Source organism: Phodopus roborovskii, unplaced genomic scaffold (assembly GCF_943737965.1).
Source record: "Phodopus roborovskii unplaced genomic scaffold, PHOROB, whole genome shotgun sequence".
NCBI classification, from domain to species: Eukaryota; Metazoa; Chordata; class Mammalia; order Rodentia; family Cricetidae; genus Phodopus; species Phodopus roborovskii.
In genome coordinates, this window is record NW_026126408.1 from 13,777,355 (window position 1) to 13,800,765 (window position 23,411).

General features: G+C 51.0%; 1 protein-coding gene across 1 annotated transcript; it reads left to right on the top strand.

Annotated features, from left to right (window-relative positions):
• The first annotated feature begins 4,171 nt into the window (after positions 1-4,171).
• Positions 4,172-22,177, top strand: Fosl2 (FOS like 2, AP-1 transcription factor subunit). Its single transcript, XM_051181826.1, has 4 exons — positions 4,172-4,914; positions 15,188-15,439; positions 18,579-18,686; positions 21,062-22,177. Exons 1-4 carry the CDS (start codon positions 4,813-4,815, stop codon positions 21,569-21,571), a joined length of 972 nt encoding a protein of 323 aa, XP_051037783.1. The 5' UTR covers positions 4,172-4,812; the 3' UTR covers positions 21,572-22,177.
• Positions 22,178-23,411: the final 1,234 nt, after the last annotated feature.

Below are 23,411 nucleotides of genomic sequence, written 5' to 3' on the forward strand. Positions count from 1 at the left end.
CAGTCCAAGTAGGGAGCAAGCCACTAAGCAGCATTCTTCCTAGGCCTCTGCTTCAGTTCCTGCCTCCTGGTTCCTGCCTTGGGTTCCTGCCAGGACCTCCTATGATATGAAAGAGTAAGCAAACCAAACCCTTTCCTCTCCAAGCTGCATTTGGTTGTGGTATTTTATAGCAGCAGTAAGAACCCAGACTCAGGCTTCAAACTGAAATGCTCTCAGTGATGTTAAGACATCACCTAAATGCATTGTTTACTATAAAGTTATGATTGCAGATTCCTCCCAGCAGTGTAGGAGGGTGGGTTTCTCACCAAGGAGTAGACTCTGTTGACTGTCAAGGTTGGCAGAACACTGGGTTAAGGTCCTATGAGATAGCTTTGTGTTCAAAATCATCCACAGACTACTGAGGAGACTGCTTTGCTATTTTACTCTTTGGCTTTGCTTCGACAACCCCCACTCTGGCCAACAGTTGTCCGTGCCATCTCCTGGGGATATTGTAAGACAAGTTAAGCCATACATGAGAAAAGTCTTCACTAAGTGCTCAGTGCTCTGATGGGTGGGCCAGTGTTTGGGGGGGGGCGGGGGCAGAGGAACAACCATTCTAAGATCCAAGGCATCTGGATAGGCAAACAAGGAAACAGGTGGGTGTTGGGAGGAGGGGGTGTCCACACACCCATAGTGGCAATGAAAAATCCCCAGGGGTTATTTTTTCCCCTCACCTCCTCCCTTCCCTCACTCCATATATTTACTTAGAAGAAAAAGAATGAGCACTTTTAAGCGTCAGTTAAAGTCATAAACAAATGAAGTCCATGTGTAGAAAGCCAGAAAGATGTTCGGGTAGGAGGCAGGTAATGCTGGGGCAGAGGGACCAGGCAGAATCTGTCAAGAGTCCGGCTGCACTCCCTTGGACGAGTTATTTAGCATTACTTTCCTGAACTGACACCTGGGAATGAGAGCCGCCTCAAATGTTTGTTGTGAGGATTACAGGATACAGTATCTGTTTCCTTAAGATTGGAGACACTGGGGCTTAATCCCTGTTCTTAACATCTTTCTCCAGGCCCTTCCTAACTGCGTGCCTCCGGGGATGTCTTCCCACGTAGGCGCCGTACTGGGTTTCGATAAGGCAAAAATCAGGCATCCATTGAATTGAGGGAGTCCAATCCCGGGGCAGCACCGGGACGCAGCTCTGCCTCTGGTGCCACAAGTCTGAAAGGTGGTCTAGGCTGTGGAACGCGGGTCTACAGGCAGGCACTGGAAAACAGCACACGTTCGGGAGCAGGGCCAGTCAGGGATCAAAGCTCTTGCAGGCAGGCCGGGGCGCACCAAAGGGAGGCCGGCGACTTGCATCAGCACAGATTCCGTGATGCTCTGCAGACGTCTGGGGGCTGCTGGGCTTTACGGGAAGCCACAAGAAAGGAAAGGACCGGGGAAGCGGGTCCGGGCGGGGGCGGGCGAGGGCGCGAGGTTGCGCTGGCCCGAAGGCGCGCTCCCGGCGGCGCCTGCTGGTGGCTGGGCGCGCCTGGGACGGCGGAGGCCTTGGAGGAAGCTCCTGTTCTCCCCCCCTCCCCGACCCCGCGTTACTGGAAGGACTGTGGGGGAGAGACCCAGAAGCACACGATTGTTGAGTGCGGGCCGGGGCGGGGGGGGGGGGGAGGGCTGGACAGCCGGTCGGGCTCAAAGGAAAACCAAAAGTACGTCTATTTGTGCTACTGTGACATGCGGTTCCTTGGGGAGGCCCCTACGCACCCCTGCCGCGCCCCCAGTTGCTCACCCCCCCCCACCACCACCAAGATTTCCCTAGGGCGATCGAGGGTTTGCACAGCACAGGGCGAGGCGAGTGGGAAAGTGTCACGATTTTTTTCTGGGACCTGCCCCCGTCTCCACCCCCAGTTTTCTGGGGTTTGCTGCTGCTGCTGAGGAAGGGCTGATCCGTTTTGCGTCAAAGGACTGCATTTACTCAGTCCTGCTGAGAGAGGCGCGTAAACACCCAGGCAGGCCAGGACGCAGGGATGAAGGGGGGTGGAAGCCAGGAACCCACGGCTGATGCGTGTGTGAACGCCTGCCCCGCACCCCATTCGCGGGCCTGCAGAACTGCACTCTGCTGGGAGAGCAGCTGTAGAAATGCGAGGAGTCTGGCCACCTCAGCTCCCCACGCGCGCCAAGTCCTTGGGGATGGAGCTTGGGACAGAATGTGTTTTATAACTGTAAACAATGACCCCGAGTATTGTTTGGGATTACCGTATCTTGGGGCCCATGGGGCGGCCAGATGCCGCCAGCCGTCCCGGAAACGCCAGAGCTTTATATAGAGCCCCGGGAAAGCGTCGAGTTCCCGGTTCTTAGTTTTCTTTCCTTAGTTACGCCCCCACTTCACAGATAAGGAAACTGAGGACTGGTCCTGGGATGTGAATAGCATATGCGTGGCGTTTCAAAATCCTCAGTGAACCCCCAACAACTCATCTTCCTAGTCACTCCTCAAAAAGATCTTTAGGATACAGATGCACTGCTTAAGCACTCGGGAGATGGAGGCTTATCTAAGGCATAAACCGAGTTCGGGGACAGCCTGTGCTACCCGAGACCCTGCCTCAAAAGAAAACGTTCAATTCCTGGTACAACATTTATCAGTACACATGGTATTTTAGGATGATTGAAGGTCCGGAGCAAACAAGAGCTTTAGAAGGTCGTTCGCTCCAAACCTTTCATTATACAGAAGGAAATTGAGACTCTAGACTTGCCCAAGATCTCACAGCTCGTAAATAGCATGGCCAGGCATTCATACTCCAAGGCCTGCGCTCTTTACCCTGCGCACCACCCCCGCCCATCAAGGCGGGAAGAGCTAGGAATCCGGCCACGCGTGCCCTGAACTTTGCTCCAAAACAGCTCAAGGCAACTTGGGGCACACCTCTCGGCCCCTAGTTTGTTTGTTTGAACAGCTTGGTTTGCTTTTAAGGCTGGTTATTGCCATTAGATGCATGTGTCCTAATTGTCTAGCACAGAGGACTCCTGAGATGTCTCTCTAGCTAATTTCATCTTCAATAACTCTCCTAGCAAATTAATTGGAAGACCAAAATAAAAAAAAAAAAAACAAAACAAAAAACCAACCAAACAAACAATAAAAAAAAACCAAGCGCACACACATACAAAAGGGAAGCAGTGGGTAGCCAGGCTTCGAGGGGAAAAGGGGCAGGCCAGCCCCGCCTGGCGGCGCCTTGCCGCACCCCGCCAGGACCCGACTGACTGCAGGGCTGCGCGGGTGCCCGGTGCGTCCAGGACGCCCGCTGTACCGGGCGGCGCCGCCGAGGGTGCGGACGACTGCTCACGGCCGCGCCCTCCCCGCGAGCGGCTCTGTGCGCCAGGCTCTCGGCCTCGCGGTGGCGCCGCACTGAGCCACCCGTCTCGGCTTCAGGGCTACGATTGTTTTCTAAAACCCCGACCCTGAGCCCTTGCAGCCGCTTTTGGGGCCCCGCCCCGCGCCCCTTTCTTTTGGAGTGGGGATGGGGGGGCATGCTTGTGAGCGGGCAAGGGAATCCCTCTCCCTCCACGTCACCCGAAAGCGAGGAAACCCGCACTCGCGTCCTCTAACGCAAATGACCATCTTTGGCAACTTGCGCCAATGGAACAGACCAAGGGCGCTGCGCCCCGGGGGGGGGGTGGAGGAGATCGGCAAGAACCCAAGAGGCCTCGGCGCCCCCAAAGTGCCAGGGCCGCGCGCTCCCACCCTCACCACCGCCCGCCTTCCTAGCGCGGGGTGTGCGGCTGGCGTCAGCGCGACCGCGAGCAGGGCCGGGAAGGGAGCGCCGCTCCCGCCTCCTCCCCTCCCGCGCCTCTTCCTCCTCCTCCTGGTCCCCGGCCTCCTCCCACGCCGCCTCGAGCGCTCCTCCCAGCAAGGTGGAGTCTAGGGTTGACGTGAGTCGATCCACATGGTGCGGGGCTGGAGAATAAAGAGTGTGGAGTTGAACTCGTGCCATTGTAGTGACTCATCTCGGGCAGAGCGCTGGGGCTTGGAGCGAGACAGCGAGCGGTGCTCGGCAGGGACTGTGAGAGAGAAAGAGGGAGAGCGCGCTAGAAAGGGAGAGAGAGGGAGGGCGAAGCGAGGCAAGACGCGCGAGGCCGGCCCGTCCCGGAGCGGACGCCGGGTGCAGGTCACTGCGACGCGAAGCTACGTCCCTGTCAGCAACCGCTCAGCCTGGAACCCCACGGGTACTGCCCCGCCGGCGCGATCGGGACCGCTGGACCGGCACTCTCTGCCTTGTCCTAAGTCAAGTGTCCGAGTCGCCGGGAAACTCAGGCGGCGAGTTGGCCACAGGAAGTTTATTCTCGGGCTCCTTTTCTAAACGGAGGAAACAGAAGTTTCTCCCAACCGGCAGCTTTTCTTTTTCGCCTTTTTGGCGCCCTGTAAGATTGGGGAGGGAGTCCCCAAGAGCTGCCAAGCGACGCCCGCTGGGCTCCTAGTCTTTTTGCGTTGCCCATTTTTGATTCAGTCCTTGGGTCCCGGTGGAGCTCCGGCTGCGCGCGGGGGCGGAAGGGCGCGCGCAGGGGAGGGACCGAGGGACGCGCCGACTTTTTAGAGGGAGGGACCCGGTGGACAACCGGTTCCGCGGAGCTTGAAGAGCAGAAACGAAGTGCGGTGCGCGGCGATCGGGGGGTCACTTTCCGAGTGTCGCCGCCTCCCCGTCTGCCTCGGTTGGGGGACAGCCCCGGAGCGAAGAACCCAGCCCGCGGTGGGGCCGGTGGACCAGCGAGCGCGCAGCAGACTGCGCGACCGCGGCGAGGGCGGGGAAGAAAACCACCCTGTTTCCTCTCCGGCCCCCACCGCGGATCATGTACCAGGATTATCCCGGGAACTTTGACACCTCGTCCCGGGGCAGCAGCGGCTCTCCTGCGCACGCCGAGTCCTACTCCAGCGGTGGCGGCGGCCAGCAGGTACGTGCGGGCCCGGGTGCACCTGGCGGCACGGGCAGACTCCTGCCCTCTTCTAGATCCCACTACCTTCACCCCCAACCTCCGTCTTTACCCTTTCTTGGCTGAGCTAGAAAAATACACAGGGGCCACCGTTGTTAAGTTGTGGGTTTTTGTTCTGTTCCGCCCCACCCACCCCCACCCCACCGCTTTTTTTTTTAAACAAGCGGAGAGTGGGCTCGAAGAGCCAATAACATCCCCCACCCGCGGCTTCTCTTACTTTATTTTTCAGAAACCCTTCTGGAATGGCAGGTCCCCTCTTGGAGGCCCGTTACCTCCTTCCGAGAGCTCTCCCCTCCTTTTCCCACCTTCCCCTTTCTCGGTGGTGGATAGGCAAGGAAATCTTTGGGCCCCTAAGCTCCCTCCCAACCGTCAGACACTACAACGAAGGCCTTTTAGCCCTTTCTTCTTCTGTTTTCTTTCAGTCTTAGCTGTTTTCTGAAAAGGGTTGGGGACTCAGAAATACGGTTGGGCTCCTTCAAGTAATCCCTCAGGAGGGCTAGGGTTGCCTCTGGGAATCAGGTGCGAAGGTCAGGAAGGATGAAGCTGGCTTTGATTGGCTCTTGACACCTCTTGTGCTCACCCCCCCCTGCTTCCGGTGAGGGTTGGGCAGGAACCTGTACTGTCCTGCAGAACCTGGAGGGGCTTGGGGGTACCTGGGGCAAGGAAGCGGGGAGAACGAATTGGGAGAGCGAGGCATCACTTGGGCTCCTGAGTAGTGGTTTTAGAAGTAGAAAAACAACTTGTTTCTAAAGCAGGCAGACTGGTTTCCATTGGAGGGATTCTTTCTGCTTGTGCTCTGTCTATAGGATACCAAATGGGTACTGGTGGGGTACCTGACTTCTGTAGCAGCACACACACTGTCTCACGAGGGAACTGCATGAACTCACAAGGTTCTCTGCCACCCGAAGCCCTCTGGAGTTCCTAGCCAAGTTGGCTGAAGCGTGGGTTACTCCATAAGGCCATGGTTATGGCCTTGGCTTCCAGCAGTCAACCCGATAGGAGGTTGGGGGGTGGGGGCGCTTCCAGGAAAGATGAACTGAGCTGGGAATAAATAAATAATAAAAATATACATTTCTTTGTAATCCGAAAAAGAGGGACACCCCTCCCAAATAATGTCCCATGTCAGGTGAGAGTTCCTCTAAATGGCTTTTCTGTGTCTTCTCTCTAACTCCTCAATACCTGCTAAGCACCTACTGTAGAGAGCCTGGTCTTCACTGAGGTTGCAGTCAATGGACCCTTACTACTGAAGCGATTCCTTTTAAGGCTTATTTGAAAAGTCACTGATTATGTTTTGCATCCCAGCTCTGTGGGTGATTTGTGTTGAACCAGAACATCATTAGAGACATTTATACCTGTCCCTGGACTTTCCAGTTCAATAACCCCACCCCACATCCCTCTCCTTCCCCAGCCAACATAGGAGCTTTGCATTTCTGTTTCTTTCACTAATGAGATGGAGCAGTGACCAGAGACACAGTGCAATCCCCCTGCCTGGTGCTTGGCTCAGACTCTGGGGCCTGGATGGGAAGTCAGACCGGACATCAGTGCCCCAACTGAATAATCTGTGTCACTAATCAGTGCCCCAACTGAATAATCTGTGTCACTAGGGCTTTGAGCCCAGGATATGAGCAGAGGCAATTCCTTGTTTTGGAAGCAAATCAGACAGGAAACCAATGCTAGGACGAAGGAAGGGAGCTCCGTCCAGCAGTGTGTAATGGGGCCTCATTACCGAAGCAAAAAGCAGCTGTTGGCTAATTCCTAGCATGCTGTAACACATGAAGATTTTGCAATTAGCAACAACCAGTGCATGGGATCCTCAGGTCTGTCTGCCCATTCTGCTCAGTAGCATGAGCAAAAAGTCTCTCAACCCAGAGGTACTGGCAAGGTAGTGCCACTTTGGGCAAGTCTCACCATGGCCTCTTCACTCCTTGCTGGTGTGGTAGGTGAGATGTGGGGGAGGGGCAGGCTGTTCCCTTCCTTGCTCTAGCTTTCTCCAAAACCCAGAAAAGATTCTGTGGTTCCAATGACAGGCCTCGGCTTTTGTTCCTTTCCAAGTCTGTGCTATGACCCCACCCTGATCTGGGCTCAAGGTAACTTTATTACATACCAGATAAAGTCTGTAATCAACTATTCTCTCAATCTCCTTCACGGGGGAATTTTTCCAGCAGTTAGTGACTGGGCCTTCCTGCTTTATGGCACTACGATGGACCAATCATTGTGAGATGCCCCTGGTGTTCCCTTGAGCAAGTGGATGATTTTTTTCCTGGTCTTGTTTGTGGGATCTTGTATCCCCATAAATTTGCTGTTTAACCAGCCCCAAACTCCACCCCCCCCTCCAACACACATAAAGCCTGGTCTTAGCACTGAGCTCCACTGACTTGTGGGGTGGGAGGCATAAAGCTCTTTGTTAAAAAAAAATCTCTGCCTGTGTATATGGCAGGAACTTGAAACATGAAAAATATTTCCTGTTGCAGCTATAATCTCAATCTCAAAGGTTAATCACTAGCAATTTAATTTTCTTGGGGATAGTTGTATATACCTCCCCTCCTAGAGTTCACTTTGTTATTTTCCTTCTCCTGGCTTTCCAAGCTTAACACCTCCAGATATATGCTGTGCCTTGCTCCTTGGCTGTTACGGTTTCAGGGCGCTGAGATTACACAATCCACCCAGTTACACAAACAGAGGTCATTTCATAACTTGTTTTCATCAGCCAGACCCCCTTTAAATGAACAAAACAAAACAAGACACGGAACTTTTCCAAGGCTGCTTATCTGTTTCTAGATGACTTGTGAGAATAAGTCAAGACTATTTCCTTTTGGAATCAAGGAACATCAGACAAGCTTTTCCCCCCTTCTGCCACATTCTCTCAACAGGGGCACACACATGCACAAACACACACATTACACACACACACACACACACACACACACTCCTCACAGTGAACTTTTGCCAACTATACCAGGTTAGGACATCACACACACACACACACACACACACACACACACACACACACACACACACACACACACACACACACTTCCCCAGAGTAAACTTTTGCCAACTGTACCAGGCTGGGACATTCCTTGCATCCAACAACTTTTACCAGAAATGACTGATTTCCCAAGTCAGCCTCAACCATATCTCTCTAGTGCCCCCTACAGGACAGTTTTGGAAGCACTCTCCTGGGAATGTATTTTTCCAATCTCAGGTTGTTAAACTTGGTTAGTTTTCCAAATTCTTAGAATTTTTCTTTTTTATTTAAGGCAAATAAATGCCATATATTTAGTAACAGATAACTATAAACACCTCAAATTAAAAGTGAGTTTCTTTTTAAGAAAAAAAATATGTTGTTGTTTTAAATAAGCCTGATTCTGAATTGATTGGGAAAGGGGTGCTTTTTCTCTGTTCACAAGGGTGTCCTGATGGTGTTGTTTTCTCAACATTTGTGTGGGGACATGCTAGGAGAGTGGGAAGTGCAAATTAAGGGTCTCTCTCTGTCTCTCTCTCTCTCTCTCTCTTGTTGTTTTGCCATGACCTTACAGATGTTGTAGATTTATTCCAGAAATGTATCTGTTCCGTTGATTCTTGGTGGTGGAAGTGCACTCCATTTTTCATCACCATCAAGGTGAAATAGCAACCATGAACTGTCTGAGTGGCAGTTGAATTTTCCTTTCCAAAACCCTGAGTACATTTCCATGCCTGTCTTATTATCTATCCACAGTGAGTATAAAATTTGAGCGCCTGTGTGTGTGTGTTACTACAAACACATCAGAACCTACACACCTACATCACTCCTCGTTGTGGTCTCCTCCATCCTTGCTGCTTTTGGGAGCTATCTGCTTCCTTGAACACCAAGGCTGCTGGACACAAAGGCTTTGCAACAAATGCTCTTTTGGAATTGTTGTTATTATATTTAGAAAATTCTCCCTACTATCAAATCTTCCCTTGAAAGATGAATTTGATATTTGAAAACTACCAAGAGGTCTTTGGAGTTAAGTCTTGTATGAAATCTGAATGGACAGCCTGGGGCCCAGCACACAGTGAGACCTCAAGTCCTGTTGGTTTCATTCTTCCAAACCCCTTGCTGACACAGCATCTCTGCCATTGATGCCTCGGACATTTTTGCTTTGTTAAGCTGAAACAAAGATACTGGTTATGAGAGTGAAGGAAGCCGACTTCCTGGTTTATGTGTTGAAAGGAAAAATAATAGCTTCATTGCTGGGTGGTTATGTCTCATCTCTATGGAATAGACAGAGGCAGGCAGATCTCTGAGTTTAAGGCCAGCCTGATTCCAACCCTGGTCCTATTGATTGCAGAGGACAGAGAATCAGTGATATTAGGAAAGGGTTGCAGGGTAAATTCTCCGGTGTTCAGGAGTAGGGCTCTTACTGGAAAGAACAAAAGATCCAGGACATCTAGGGATAACTCCACAACAATCTCATCTTTTCTCTCTGCTGCTTGCTTTCCTTCACCTTGGCCATGAGAGACCACAGGCTAGATTGGTTCTCTCAAATGGACCTGGTGGAAGAGATGATGGGGTGACCTGTGATACATTTGTATAGTGTAAAAGTTTGGAAATTGTGAGTTTCCATTGTGACATAAATGGAATTTCCTCAGAAAAGAAAGGCCAGGAGTCAAGGTGATGGCCAATATTATTGCTGTATCACAGGCTTTGGAAGGTACCCTGTGTTCCAGTGAACACAACACTTGCCCGATGTTGGTGTTGGGACTCAGAAGACTGATATGGATAAGTGTGACTGGAACATTTGGCATTCCCCTTTCTCCCTCCAAAGCTAGCCTTATGGAATGCTGTTTTCCTTTTCCTATGTTGAGGATGTAGAAAAGGACAAAGGCCAGTTCAGTCCTAGATGGCATGCCTGTCTTCCTGACGGAGCAGGGTGCAGGGGTCACAGGCTCATGTCTTGCTTGATTGAGGTCCTGATAAGAATCAATCCAAGAAGGACTGGCCAGGAGGATGGTTGAAGAACACCAAGCTTGACTTCTATCTAAATACTAGCTTAGGGTTCTGGGGTGAGGGGAGCTCCATCTATGCCCAAAGGGATGATGGTGGAAGCTTTCATTACTAGTAATCACTTTTCTGAACCCAAAGTCCTGTTGTTGAGTCCCAAAAGGCATTCTCCCGGCCAGCAGGGGCTGGGCTGTGGGAGTTGGGTCTGTTGAGTTGATCGCTGAGTGACTGCACACATAATCACTGAGCACCCCATTATACCCCGAGCATTGGGGTGACATTGAAGTCCCCAGTGACTGAAGACTCACAACAAAGCTTGGGACGGTTTGAACTTTTGCTCAGGGTCTGGAGACCCAAGCAGAGGAGTGAGGTCCATTTCCTTGGCTTCCTGGCTCTGGGGGTCTCTCTCAGTCTTTGTTGTTTGTTTGTTGATTGCTTCTTTCTTCTCTTTTGTTTCCCTCCAACCTGAGCCCTGGAATGCCAGCCTGCTTATATATTCTCTGTGGCTGCTTCCCTGCCTCAGTGGTGGAGTAGAACTGTAACGCAGATGGTATGACCCCAAAAGCTCCCAAGTTGTTATTGTCTGACTCCTAGAGCAGATCTTGCCAGATTCAGCACTAGGAAGTCTATGAGGGCTGTTTGTCCTTTCATAAGCATTCACCCACAAGTTGACAGGGAGCTTCTAGAGACCCAAGAGAGACCCTGGTTACCTCCTCCCTCCATCCTATCACAGCCAGCCTATATCTGGGCACTGTCACAGCATTGCCTTGGTTCCCGAGGCTGGAAAACTGTCTTGTTTTTTTGTTTTTTTTTTTTTTTTTTGTTTTTTGTTTTTAATGTGAATGTGTTCACTGGGAACCGTGACTCCATGTCCCCTTTACAGGACATTTGGGTCATTTGTGGTCTGTTAGCATATCAGAGAATATCTGGCTGACTTCTAAGACCACAGACTTCTAGCCTCATCTCCTCTCTCTTAGCCCAGTGTCACTTTCTGAATAATATGTTTGGAGTTGAGACAAAAACATCTGCCAGACCTAATTGAAACTTTCATACATCTCTCCAAGAGGTTCCTTTGGAGACAAAAGCCTTCTTTATCGGGCCTCGGTCCCCTCTGGGGACAGGACATTGTTTTCCTTGCAGTTTGGAGCCAGCGTGTTATCCATACGGCTTTACCTCTGTCTGAAACAAGGTGTACATGCGAATCAGAGGCAGTCATTACCTCCAGCCTTGTTTTTATTGCTGCCTTGTTTTGTCTAGACCAAGCCATCACTGCAAGGCATCTGGCTGGTGTCTGCCAGGAAGGGGTGTGTGTGTGTGTGTGTGTGTGTGTGTGTGTGTGTGTGTGTGTGTGTGTGTGTGTACTAGAGGGTTGGGTGGCACCTGCCTATCCCTGAGGAATCTTAGTCTTCTAGCTGGCTTTGGGTTTTCTGCCTTCTTACCCAAGCCTAAAATGGGTATGTGGTTGTTCTTTGGACTGAGCATATTTCTTAGATAATTTCCTGAAAAGGGAATTGACATGGTTGCTTAGGCCATTGCACTGGGAACCTTGGTCTGAGGCTCTGTCTTGGGGGAGCAACATGGAATACAAATTTGGGTGCTTCCAAAAGTAGGAAGCTGGCAATTCTCCCAAGAGCTAGCCTGTACAGTGTACACAGACCTACATTATGAGGGTGACATGATGCTGATGGTGGTGGCGGTGGTGGTGATGGTGATGATTTGTAGTGCCTTCCATTTGTTTGGGGCAATGTTTTTCTGCCCTGGTTGCATATTATAATAGAATCTCTTTGGAGTTTGAAAAAGTACCTGTAATAGAACTCCACCTCTAACCAATTATTTTAGACTCTAATGATGATGCCCGACATTGGCAATCTTTACAAGTTCCTCAGAATATTCTTAACCAGGGCTGAATATGCTTCCCAGCCTGTGATTACAGTAGCTGTGGCTTTAATCCCTGTAACAATGCAGGAAGTTCAGAATCAATATTTCTCTCCTTTTTGTTTGTTTATTTGTTTTTTGAGACAGGGCTTCTTTGTGTACTTTGGAGCCTGTCCTGGAGCTGGCTTTGTAGACCAGGTTGGCCTCAAACTCACAGAGATCTACCTCTCTCTGCCTCTGCCTCCTGAATGCTGAGATTAAAGGCGTGTGCCACCACTGCATGGCTCAGTATGCTCTCTTTTGTCCCAGAATTGAGTCCTCAATGATGGGCTCAGAGCAGAGCTATTTAAGCCAGGCCTCAAACCTGGACCTCCTGACCTCCTGCCTCCCAGATGCCTCCCCCAGTAGCCAGGGAGAACATTCACTGCCTGGACCTCAGTGTTTCTGCACACACTTAGCCATGTCCACTGTTCACAACAAACCTCTACCTTCTCACAGTCCAGATCCAGGTACACCCTTTCTCCACTCCAAGATATTCTAACCTGCTTCACACCACATGAATGCTTCCCCACCTCTTCCCCCTTGGGACTGAACCTGGGGCTGTGTGCACACTGGCCAAGTGTTCTAATCCTTTTTCTATTTTGAGATAGGGTCTCACTAAGTTGCCTAGGCTGGTCTTGAACTCATTTTGTAGCTCAGGCTAGCCTTGAACTTTATTTATTTTGGGAGGAAGTAGTTTTTTCAAGACAGGGTTTCTCTGTGTAGACCTAGTCATCCTGGAACTCATTCTGTAGACCAGGCTGGTCTCGAACTCAGAGATCGCCTGCCTTTGTCTTTTGAATGCTGGAATTACAGGTATGTACCACTGCCTGGCTGGTCTTGGATTTTTTTTGAGGGGGGCTTTTTGAGACAGGGTTTCTCTGTATTGCTTTGGAGCCTGTCCTGGAACTCACTCTGTAGACCAGGTTCACCTTGAACCCACAGAGATCCACCTGCCTCTGCCTCCTGAGTGCTGGGTTTAAAGGCCTGCACTACCAACAGCCAGCCTGCTTTAGCCTTCTTAAATAGCTGGGATTTATAATCTTGAACCACCAAGCGCAACATACCTGTTTCTCTTCAGTCAACTTTTGGTTCAAAACCAAAACCAACCCTACTTACCTTCAGTGGTCTAATTCTGAAACTGACTAGACTGACCAGAAACCACTGTCCTGAGCAACCTCCCTGATAAAACCCTAGAATGCATTGCATTGGGCAGCTTTCATGCACTGGGGCAATCTGGGGAGTGAGACAGTCACATTCTGTCACAGGGACTGGAGTCAAGTGGGTGACAGGATGGCAAGTGAGGAAGGGTCTGTCAGCTTGGCCAGGTATAGTGGAAGGGTGTGTAGTCTTCACTTCATTTTCATGCCTGTGATGTTGTCAGCTTGGGTAACGACTGCAGAAGTAGCCACATCCAATTTTTCTAGTCTCAGTTGCTCTGACTAGACTAGTCAGGGGCTACTATAGTGCCTGGGCAAAGGACAGCAGGGTTTCCTTTTTTGGTGGAAGCAGTCTATGGGACCTCCTCGGTGTCATTGGGGATGCTGAAGCGACCCATGGCACAGGGTGAACTTCAGCACTTGGGGCTGGGTTTTGAGAAAGAAAGAATGCTAGAGAAATCTGTGTGGTGCTTGGTCTTGGTCATGCTGAGCTGGGTTTGAACTCTGACCCCACTATTTAGCAACAATATGGCCTTGAATAAGTGGCTTAGAGTCTCTCAGACTGTTTTTACCTCTGAGATGAAGATAATGTGGTACTTACCTCCAAGGGAGAATTAACCTGGTAATCTAGGCAAGACATTAACATGGTGTCGGGCATTCTGTAAGTGGTAGCTATTAATGACTGTCATCATTTTACCTATGAAGTCAGGGTACAAAGTTGTGAGATGTTCTTGTGGATACAGAACATCTGAGGATGGGGTTTCAACTGGTCCTGGATGCTGGAAATGGGAGGGGCTCCCCTTTATACCTCTCTTACTTTCTAGGAGCTGTCCTAGAGAAGCGTCAAAGCCAGCTGTAGTCATCCTGGCAGGAGGGAAGATATTCTAGACAGACACATTGGCTATCAGACCATTGAAACAATAGTCCCCCAGAAACTGGATTTGTCCCAGGGATCTCATACTGAGAGGAGGAGAGGGCTGTTGACTCCCAGGAAGGGTCTTTATGCAGTATGATAACCCATCAGAGCACCTTGCAGGACAGACTGAAGATGAGCAGGAGGAGCAGGACTACATCCTGACTCATGCCACTTAGCTATGTTCCTCTTGTTCTCTATTTAAACCTCAACCTTGGGTTCTGACTCTGAAGATAGGCTTGGAGAGTCAATGAGCCTCTGTGTCCCTTTTCTTAATATGGTCACATTGAATAAATCTCTCTTTTCTATTTTCCTCTGTTACTGTTTAATTGGCCTACTGCAGATGAGTGCAGAGCCTAGATAGTTCCAGTAACATGGTAGCTGAGGGGCCTGATCTATTGTTCTTTGATGTTTTATCTTGTTGGATTTGAAATAGACTGTCCTGCAGCTCACAGAGTTCTGCAACATGGTCCCAACATAAATTAAGAGACAAAGGGAAACATCTGAGCTGGCAGCACTGAAGATTTCCTGCAGACACATCTGTGAGCCCAGGTAGATAGAGGTGTTCAATGGCAGAGATAGACACAGTGGGTCTGCCTAAGCAAGCTGCAAGTGAAGGCAAAGGAACAGGGTCAAAGATAGTGAGAGGAGTTCTGCTGCAAAGTCTGACTCAGGGCTTCAATCCCATGCACTGACGATAGACCGATAGACTCTCTAGTAAACAGAGGTGAAGATTTAGCCTTCTCAACTTGACCTTGATCTGATAGGCATATAGGCTCATCATGAACTTCCTTGGAAAGTGACTAAAGCAGACACAATATACTTGTAGTGATCGCTCTTGATCTACTGGTGTGTAAATCTCCAAGAAATGTGTCCTGAGCCAGTACCCTGGGGAATAATTGGTAGGTGACTCAGAGGCCCCAGGAGGCCAAGGTGAACATCCTGCAGATATGTGCTCTGGAGGACTACAGGGTGAATGTGAGAGACTCAGCCTCACATGTGTCCTGGAAGTCATTTGGGATGTGGCTTCTTCCTCCCAGGGCCCCTGAGAATGAAGTATTCAGGACTCTAGGAAGGGAACAGATCTGACACATAGGCCAGGGACTGGTAAGATCAGCTTGAGTTTTGGTAATGTGGATTTGTCTAGAGAAGCCCACCTGGGACATGACCTTGGCATCAAGCTTTAACCCAGAAGTCTATAGATTTTGTCCTTGATTCTGACTCTGTTTGTCCTATTCTGCTGTTTCTTGGCTCAGTGTCATGTCTTTCTCCTTGTTTCAGAAGTTCCGGGTAGATATGCCTGGCTCAGGCAGCGCCTTCATCCCCACCATCAACGCAATCACCACCAGCCAGGACCTGCAGTGGATGGTCCAGCCCACAGTGATTACCTCCATGTCCAACCCTTATCCACGCTCACACCCCTACAGCCCCCTGCCAGGGCTGGCTTCAGTCCCTGGGCACATGGCTCTCCCCAGGCCCGGTGTGATCAAGACCATCGGTACCACTGTGGGCCGCAGGAGGAGAGATGAGCAGGTATGCCTCTCGCGAGTGGAGAAGAGCTACATTGGTAGCTGGGGGAGGGAGGGGCTCATGAACACGGATGCTAAGTTGGTGCTTGAGGGAGTTCTTGAGTTGAGGAACACCTTGTAAGTGTAAAGTATCAGTGAATGCGAACTGTCATGGCCTCCTGCAGTAGTATACTGCCTGGCCTTAGTGCGGAGCCATTGGATGAGTGCCATAGGATCAAGGCACCCATGTGACTTTGCATTCTTCCTCAGTATCTTCAGGCCTTTAGATCATAGCTGCAGCCCATTTCCGGTTCCTGGAATATGTCCCAGAAGTACAGTGACCTGGGCCCGAGGAGTCTGTTCAGCTCTGGGGACAGATCGAGGTCACACATCATGTTTTGCTTGTTCTTCCTTCTCAAGGGGCTCAGTTTTGAGAGACAACTGACTTGGAAGGAAGGACCCAGGCTTCCAAAGATCTCATCTGTCTCCCACCACAAACTCAAGGCCCAGACCCGCTTGCCTGGACTCCATGCACAGTGCCCTTCCCCCAAGGCCATGCCACTGTAAACCCAGAGAAGGAAACCCTTAGTAGTGCATTTTCCTTTTCAAATGATATGTGAATCTAGCAAAGCCTTCCTGTTAACTGGGGGAGCCTTTGCTCCAACCCCCATCTGTTTCTACTCCAAGTTCCTCAGGGTTCACCATATCCTAGTACCAGTGCCTTTAATATGACATTGTGATGGACCCAGAACCAGTAGTCCCAAGAGGGCTTAGAGTTACAAGACTCCCACTCCATGGAGCTGGAAGCTTCCTCAGGAACTGTGCTCTTCTGAAGACAAAGTCGGACCTCGTGGCAAATAGATGTTAACATTGGGACTATAGTGCAGGGCCCTTGGGGGTTACGTGTAGTAGACACTGGGGTACAGTTGCATGTGTAGGGGAAGCTACTGACCCCTCTTGGGGCTTCCCATAGTCACAGGTATTGTAGTAGTGACCACACTGTCCTTTGTGATTGTGCCTGTATCCATACTGCAAAGTTTCATAGTCATTGATAAGCGAGATTGTTCCAGGATATAAATGATGCTGGGTGGCAGCCAGACTCCTGTGGGCTGGTAGACATTGCAGCATGATGTGTCCCACAGTCTTTCTCTGCTGGGCCTACATTCAGAAGTTTACACCTAGAAGGGACTTTAGGAGGGTACCTCTGAATTTCTCCCCTAAACCTAGCTCATAGATGAGGCCTAGTAGGAAGGGCCCTGCCCAGAGTCACACCTAGTTAGTAGTAGATCCACCACTTTGACCTTCAGTTGGATGTTTTTGATGCCATACTACCTAGGTATGCTTCAAGACTAGCTGTCTGGAGACATCCTTCCTTTTGTGGTATAGAGGGAGAGAGCTCAGGGGACCACTAACCACTCACACCATCTTTGTGGCAGCCACATTCTTGACTCTTGGGTTCCTGGCTCTAGTGTTTTCTCTATGACTTCTTTCCAGCTCTCCCTCTCCACCCCAAGGCTTGTCCCAGGAGTCAGCTTGGTGTCTTGTGACCTCCTACAGAGCCTGCCCAGGAGGCTCCTCTGAGCCCAGGGTGGGGACTGAAGAGAACGGAGGAGAGGGTGTATGTGGCTTGTGGGTGGGTCCTTGGTGATGTTAACAACACTCAAGCTGTAACCACGTTGATCTCACCACCCCAGAGCATTTCCTATGTCGACAGTACCCACAGTTGCCCCACACCTCCCCAGACAGGGAGAGGCTTCTAAGAGTAGAAGTCACCAAGGTAGGGAGAAGGCTCGTTTTGAACCAAGCTTAGCTTTTTATTTCTCCCTCAGCAGTAAAGACTTCATGTGGGGGAGGAGAGGAGGGTGGTGGTGCTGGGCCTTCAGTGGAGTCCAGGGGCCTGTAAAGAAACCTCAGCCCAGGACTGCCACAAGACCTCAGACTTTCTTGGTAACTAACTTTGTAAGGCTTGGACCAACACAGCTTTGGGAGCAAGTCTTAGCTGAGTGGCCTATGAACTCCTGTGGGGCCATCTCTGTGTAGATGGAATGGACTTATTGATTTGATGCTTTTCTTGACTTCTCAGGACATCACAGCCATGGTCTGCCAGGGTGGGAGGGAGTTTCCTGGGACCCTAACCTGAGCCCAGCTAACACAAATGGCTGTTCCTTATGGTGTGGTCTCTCAGGGGCAACTTCAGCTTTTCTTCTGTGTGTCCCTTGAAAGCAGGACTCAGGGCCTATCATACTTAGCTTCTTTGAAGCCCCTAGCAAGGCATGCATCCCTGTCTGGTCGATAAACGGGAAGGTCTTCGCTTTATCCTGTGTTGTACTTTGGCCCATGGCCCTCCCCTTAGCAGTGTGTGTGAGCAGAATTGAGGTCCGAGTCCCTGACTAGTTCATCAGAAGAATCTAGTTCCTGATCTCTCTGCATGGGATTTTCCTTGAGTTCACAGCCCCAACTCCTGGAATTATGTCTCATATAGACAGTCACCATCAAATAAGTTAAAAAGCTGAACAGTGGGACTTTTATGCCTGGCTGCTTTTTTTCTTGCCCAGCCTAGCACTGTGGCAGGCTCCCAAGGAGTCCTCAGAGAGACCTCTGAGAAGCTGACTCTTGCATTGTCAGAGGAAGTTGGGAATAGAGTGGTACCCATGGCCCTCCCACTGGTGACAGTACATCAGCTCACCCCTCCCCATGAGTAGATCTCACCCATGTGGAGACTCTACATAACTAAAGATGGGTGGTGAGGCTCGTAGAGAGTGACAGGAGGGTAATTAGCTGGGCTTTGGAGGAAGCTGCTGCAGCAGGTGAGACCAGACCTGGCTTGCTGTTGGGGGACTCTTCTCTGCCTTGGGCTTTGAACCAGAGATGACAGATAAATCCTACCCTGGTGCAGGGCCACTGAGCTCCTTGCCCACTCATGTTCTGCTGTCCTCTTAAACATGCAATGTCATCTTCCAAGGCAGAACCGTCAACAAACTCCCTCCTGGCAGCCACTCTGTAGCGACCTCATGCCCTGGGACCTCTGGGCCTAGCTACACATCTTTTTCCCTCCCCCTCCCAATTCTAAAGGGCAGTTTGTAGTCCTTAATATACAGCTTTTTAAAAAATGCCATGAACCACCACACTGTTCTGATCATGACTGTTAATCGTGGCCTCTTTAGCTGTCTCCTGAAGAGGAAGAGAAGCGTCGAATCCGGAGGGAGAGGAACAAGCTGGCTGCAGCCAAGTGTCGGAACCGTCGCCGTGAGCTGACCGAGAAACTGCAGGCGGTAAGGAACTGTGTGTGGTGTGACCCTCCCACTCCTGTCCTTACAAGTGTCACACTGACGATGAGTCAGGAGAGACAGAAAATTCTTTTGAGCACACGGGTCAACATTATGCCAAATTGGAAGTGGGGAATGGGTACTTGAATGTATAAGAATCAGCCAGGTGGTGGTGGCGCATGCCTTTGATGCCGTCACTTGGGAGACAGAGGCAGGCAGATCTCTGTGAGTTTGAGGCCAGCCTGGTCTACAGAGTGAGTTCCGGGACAGGCTCCAACATACATGGTGAAACCCCGTCTTGAAAAACCAAAGCAAAAATAAATAGATAAATAAAAAGAATCAGCCATTGCCACTTGTGTGGGCCTGGAGAGGAGCAGACCACCTTTCTGGGCCAGCATGTTTTCTCACTCAGTATCTGAGTGTGCTCTGTCATCAGACCCACTGGGGCTTCTGGATGATGGTTGATAGTTCTAGGGAGCTAGGGCAGGCACAGCACTACCTGCCTCTCCATGGCTCCTTCTCAGGGGTCCAATTGTCCCCATGCCCAAGGCCAGCAAAGGTGGCCCAGCCTAGTCGAAGCATCCTGGTTTGGGTGGTATGGGTGGACAGGTCACATGTCAGTTGAGTTACATCTTCTTGGAGCTTTCGTCTATCCTTCATTGGCTGGAAGGTTCCCCACCTCTGCCTTGAGCTGAGAGCTTTGTTGTGAGTCACTCTCTCATGCTTCCTAATTGCCCAGACCTGGGGGGGGGCTAGTCCTGCCCCTCCCTCCTCTGAGCTTGACCTGACCAATGTCACGTAACTCCTTTCTGTGTCTGGCCCTAAAGGAAGGGCTGAGCATCTGGTAGAGGAGGTCCCAAGCCAATGCTGACTCCCTGGGACACAGTGCTCTCAAAGGGAGGAGAGATTGTCTGCAGTCCTTACGTGGTGACTGACAAGTAGAGAGATCTAGACTTTAGTCCTTCCAGGTACTTTATCTGCTTTCAGCTGTTTTCTTCATGGCTCAGCCCTAATTTTTAGCATACTCACTAGAATATATACTTGGTGAATCCCATGGTGTCTGTAGTCATGGCTTATGGAGATGTCAGAGTGGGGATGGGGATAGAAGTTCTTCCTTCACAGATAAAATAGACCGGGAGTGATCAGCCTACCACAGATGCTCCCTCAGTGGAGCCTTCCTGCTAACCATTCTCTCCTACTTCAAGGAGCCATGCCTTACCGTGACTCCCTGAGGACACCCCTCAGCCCGGAACAGCCACTCCTCTGAGTCCTTCCTGCTTTCCTCCCCTCTTCCCAGAAGTCTCACACCCTACTACTCCGCCTCCCCCACGTCCTGACCCAGCTACCCAGGCCCCTGAGCCACATCCTCCACAGGAAGCCTCTGACGTTCATCAGACCCTTGAGACAGATGGAAACTTTTTTTTTTCACGCCGGAATATACCGTACTGTGCTTAATGAAGCTCTTACCCGTATCTGTTCATTTGTGGATGGGAATCTGTGTTAGAGAAAAAGCGGGAAGGAGACCGGTGACGCACGCCTCTCTTCTCCCAAGCCATTCCAATGCACAGGCTGCTCTGGCTCTGTGTAAAGGAAGGGAGTGGAGGCTTCTGCTGGTGAGCTTGGCATCGTCACAGGCTCTTACAGGCTGTCAGGTGTCCCTTTATTGGACACACAGTGGAACTAAATGTGTTCCTTGGTGTCTCTGGTCTAGAGATGTGGGCTTTGGAAACTGGAATAAGAAAGGGATGATCCATCAGTGATCAGCTGAGTATTTATCACAAGCCAGGCACTGTTCGGTCCAGTGCTAAGGGTAGAGGTTTATTCATAAGAGTCTGCTCTCATGCAGCATCCAGTTTAGCATCTGTGTCCACTAGTGGACTAAAATGGTACAGTGGGGGACCCAAAGGGAGCATGGGTGTCATGAGGGTGGAATGTAGAGGCATGCAGACTCGAATCAGATGCATTGGGATTTAAGTCTGGCCTCTCTGCTAGCTCTGTAACTTTGGACAGATGAACAAACTTCTCAGAACCTTAGTTTCCTCATCTTCAAAATGGGTTGATGATAACACCTGCTTTCAGAAACTTCTGGAGGGTTGAGTGGGATAATCTGTGAAGTGTACGCTATAGTGAAGTAAGGACTCAATTACAGCAGCTCCAAGTTAATTCACCTGACCCCACGAGCCAACTTTCCTCCTTCAGGAATAAAAGGGAGGGATTGGGAGCCACCGTGTGACTCACCTGGTTCCCCGGCCAGGTGTGGGAGACACTTGTGCTAGGTCACCCGAGGACACTGTAAATCTCCCTTTCATATCTAGATTAAGACCATCCGTCAAGTCAACCTGTAGGCTTCTGTCCCTCACACCCTTCTTTCCCCCTCATAGGAGACAGAGGAGCTGGAAGAGGAGAAATCTGGTCTGCAGAAAGAGATCGCTGAGCTGCAGAAGGAGAAGGAAAAGCTGGAGTTCATGTTGGTGGCCCATGGCCCTGTGTGTAAAATCAGCCCTGAGGAGCGCCGATCGCCTCCAACCACCGGGCTGCAGCCCCTCCGTGGTACAGGCGCTGTGGTGGTGAAGCAAGAGCCTCTGGAAGAGGACAGCCCCTCTTCCTCAGTGGTAGGGATGGACAAGACCCAACGCTCTGTCATCAAACCCATCAGCATTGCTGGGGGTGGTTTCTATGGGGAAGAGCCTCTGCACACCCCCATCGTGGTGACCTCCACACCTGCCATCACTCCAGGCACTTCAAACCTTGTCTTCACCTACCCCAGTGTCCTGGAGCAGGAGTCGCCTGCGTCACCCTCGGAGTCCTGCTCCAAGGCTCATCGCAGAAGCAGTAGCAGTGGTGACCAGTCGTCAGACTCCTTGAACTCCCCCACACTGCTGGCCCTGTAACCCTGTGCAACTCTGGTCAGCTCTGGAGGAGTCATCAGCATTGTCACCCTTCCCGGGGACCAGTACCTTTAGCACTCCAGGGCCATGAGGGCAGAAGGGGGACCTTGGCTCTGGGGACCCAGTGGGACTTAGTGGTGAGGTCCTGGTTGATGTCTTGGAAGCCCCGGGAATCCCTTCCCTCATTCATCTTGCAAGCAATTCCTCTTTCTTGAGAAGCCGAGGAGAACTTGGCTTTGGTGGACCCTGACGTCTGTCCTGCTTCTGAAGCTCCTGGAGCTGGCCTGGATGGTTCCTGTCCCGTTGTTACACCGTTGTCTCTGGAGTGATGGTGTCCTCTCCTGCCCCACCACGCATGCTCAGTGCCTTTTGGGTTCCCCTCCTTCCTGCAGTCTCAGTGTCGCTCCCATGACATTTCATCTGGGTGGTCCCGGTATTAAAACGCTTTTATGTCTGGAGCTAGGGGAGCAGGTGACTCTTCCCCTGGGGTGGACATGTCCCGAAGGGGCAGTCAAAGTGCAATATTATTGAAACTTCCCTCCCACGCACCCCAGCGCTGCCATCACAGACCACCAGCCGGCTCCCTGAGTTCTGCAGGTGAGGCTGTCAACACTGGGGTACACCGAGGACCTTTCCTCCCAGCCTTGAAGATGCCCAGCTCTTCCAGGATTGGCCTGGCCAGAAGACAGGGTGTAAGTGGGACAACCAGGGCACAGGTTGGGTTTGCCAAATGCCAAACTACCAAGCCAGGATTAGTGCCAACGAAGCCACGTGACTGTCCTAGTGACCCTCCTTCACCTGATATCTTGAGCAGAGCCTCTCTTGTAATTACTGCCTCACTATTCTGCCCCTGGACCCTTCTCTCCAGACCAGGAAGGTACCCCTTCCTAGGAAACACACAGCACTCCAAAGCCCTGCTGAGTCCTGCCCTTCCCTAACTCTCAGGGTGACAGGGCCCATAGATATTCAGTGAGTGTGGGCCTGGCCCCTCCCCCATTTTGAACAAATGGTTTCTCTTCAGACCTCAGGTGGAAGGACCTGGGGACCTGCTGGGCTGTGCTAAGAATGGTTTAGGCCACAGTGTCAGCCGGGGTACCTAGTACCTAGCCTTTCCTGGCTGCTCTCCTATTAGTGAGGTGCAGGACCCCTGCCCCTCCCTGCCCTCAGTGGTCTCTGTCATTGATGAGTGGATGCCTTTCCATGGCCCACTCCGGAGTGACCTCCTGACCCAGCAGGCTATTTGGGAGTCATTGGTCTCAGCTAGTCTTGCTAGGGCTTAGGATATGTATGCTATTGCTATGGATGCTAGTACGTGTTCCTTTCCACTGCCGGATGAATGAACCATCCTTCTCACCGGCGTCCTGGTCTCCCCAAGGGCACACTCCTGCCCCCCATCCCTTTCTGCCCACTGCATGCCAGCACAAGTGTGGCAAGTGATGTCGGGTCAGAACTGTCTCTAGTGCTAGTGATCTGATTTAGTGTTTCCACTCTAAACCAAGCCCAGTGGTGAAAATATGAATTTTGAGAGGGAAGGGACAACTTCACAGTCTTGTGCCTGTCTCAGCCCAAGTCCACATGTGCTGGCCATGATTTAATCCCATGACCCACTGGCATGCATGCAGAATACACAGGATTCAGGAGCCACGTGGGAAGCCTGCAGAACTGAAAGGGACAGGGGCAGGGTTGACTAGGTAGAGAGGGAGAGGAGAGGAGAAAGGACTTTTGTTCAGAATAATTTCCATATGCTTGTTCCATAGGGCCCTGGCTCTAACTCTGCCATTCTGGCCTCCCAGAGCCCCTGGGAGGGGTGCTCCTGAGGAGACAGAGCAGGTGGCTTCCTGGC

What these genes read in the sequence shown, in the direction of transcription:
- Fosl2 (XM_051181826.1), top strand. Translation starts at nt 4,813, where the DNA reads ATGTACCAGGATTATCCCGGGAACTTTGACACCTCGTCCCGGGGCAGC. An exon ending in GCGGTGGCGGCGGCCAGCAG is followed by an intron (nt 4,915 to 15,187) that starts GTACGTGCGGGC and finishes TCCTTGTTTCAG; the next exon opens with AAGTTCCGGGTAGATATGCC. An exon ending in TGACCGAGAAACTGCAGGCG is followed by an intron (nt 18,687 to 21,061) that starts GTAAGGAACTGT and finishes TCCCCCTCATAG; the next exon opens with GAGACAGAGGAGCTGGAAGA.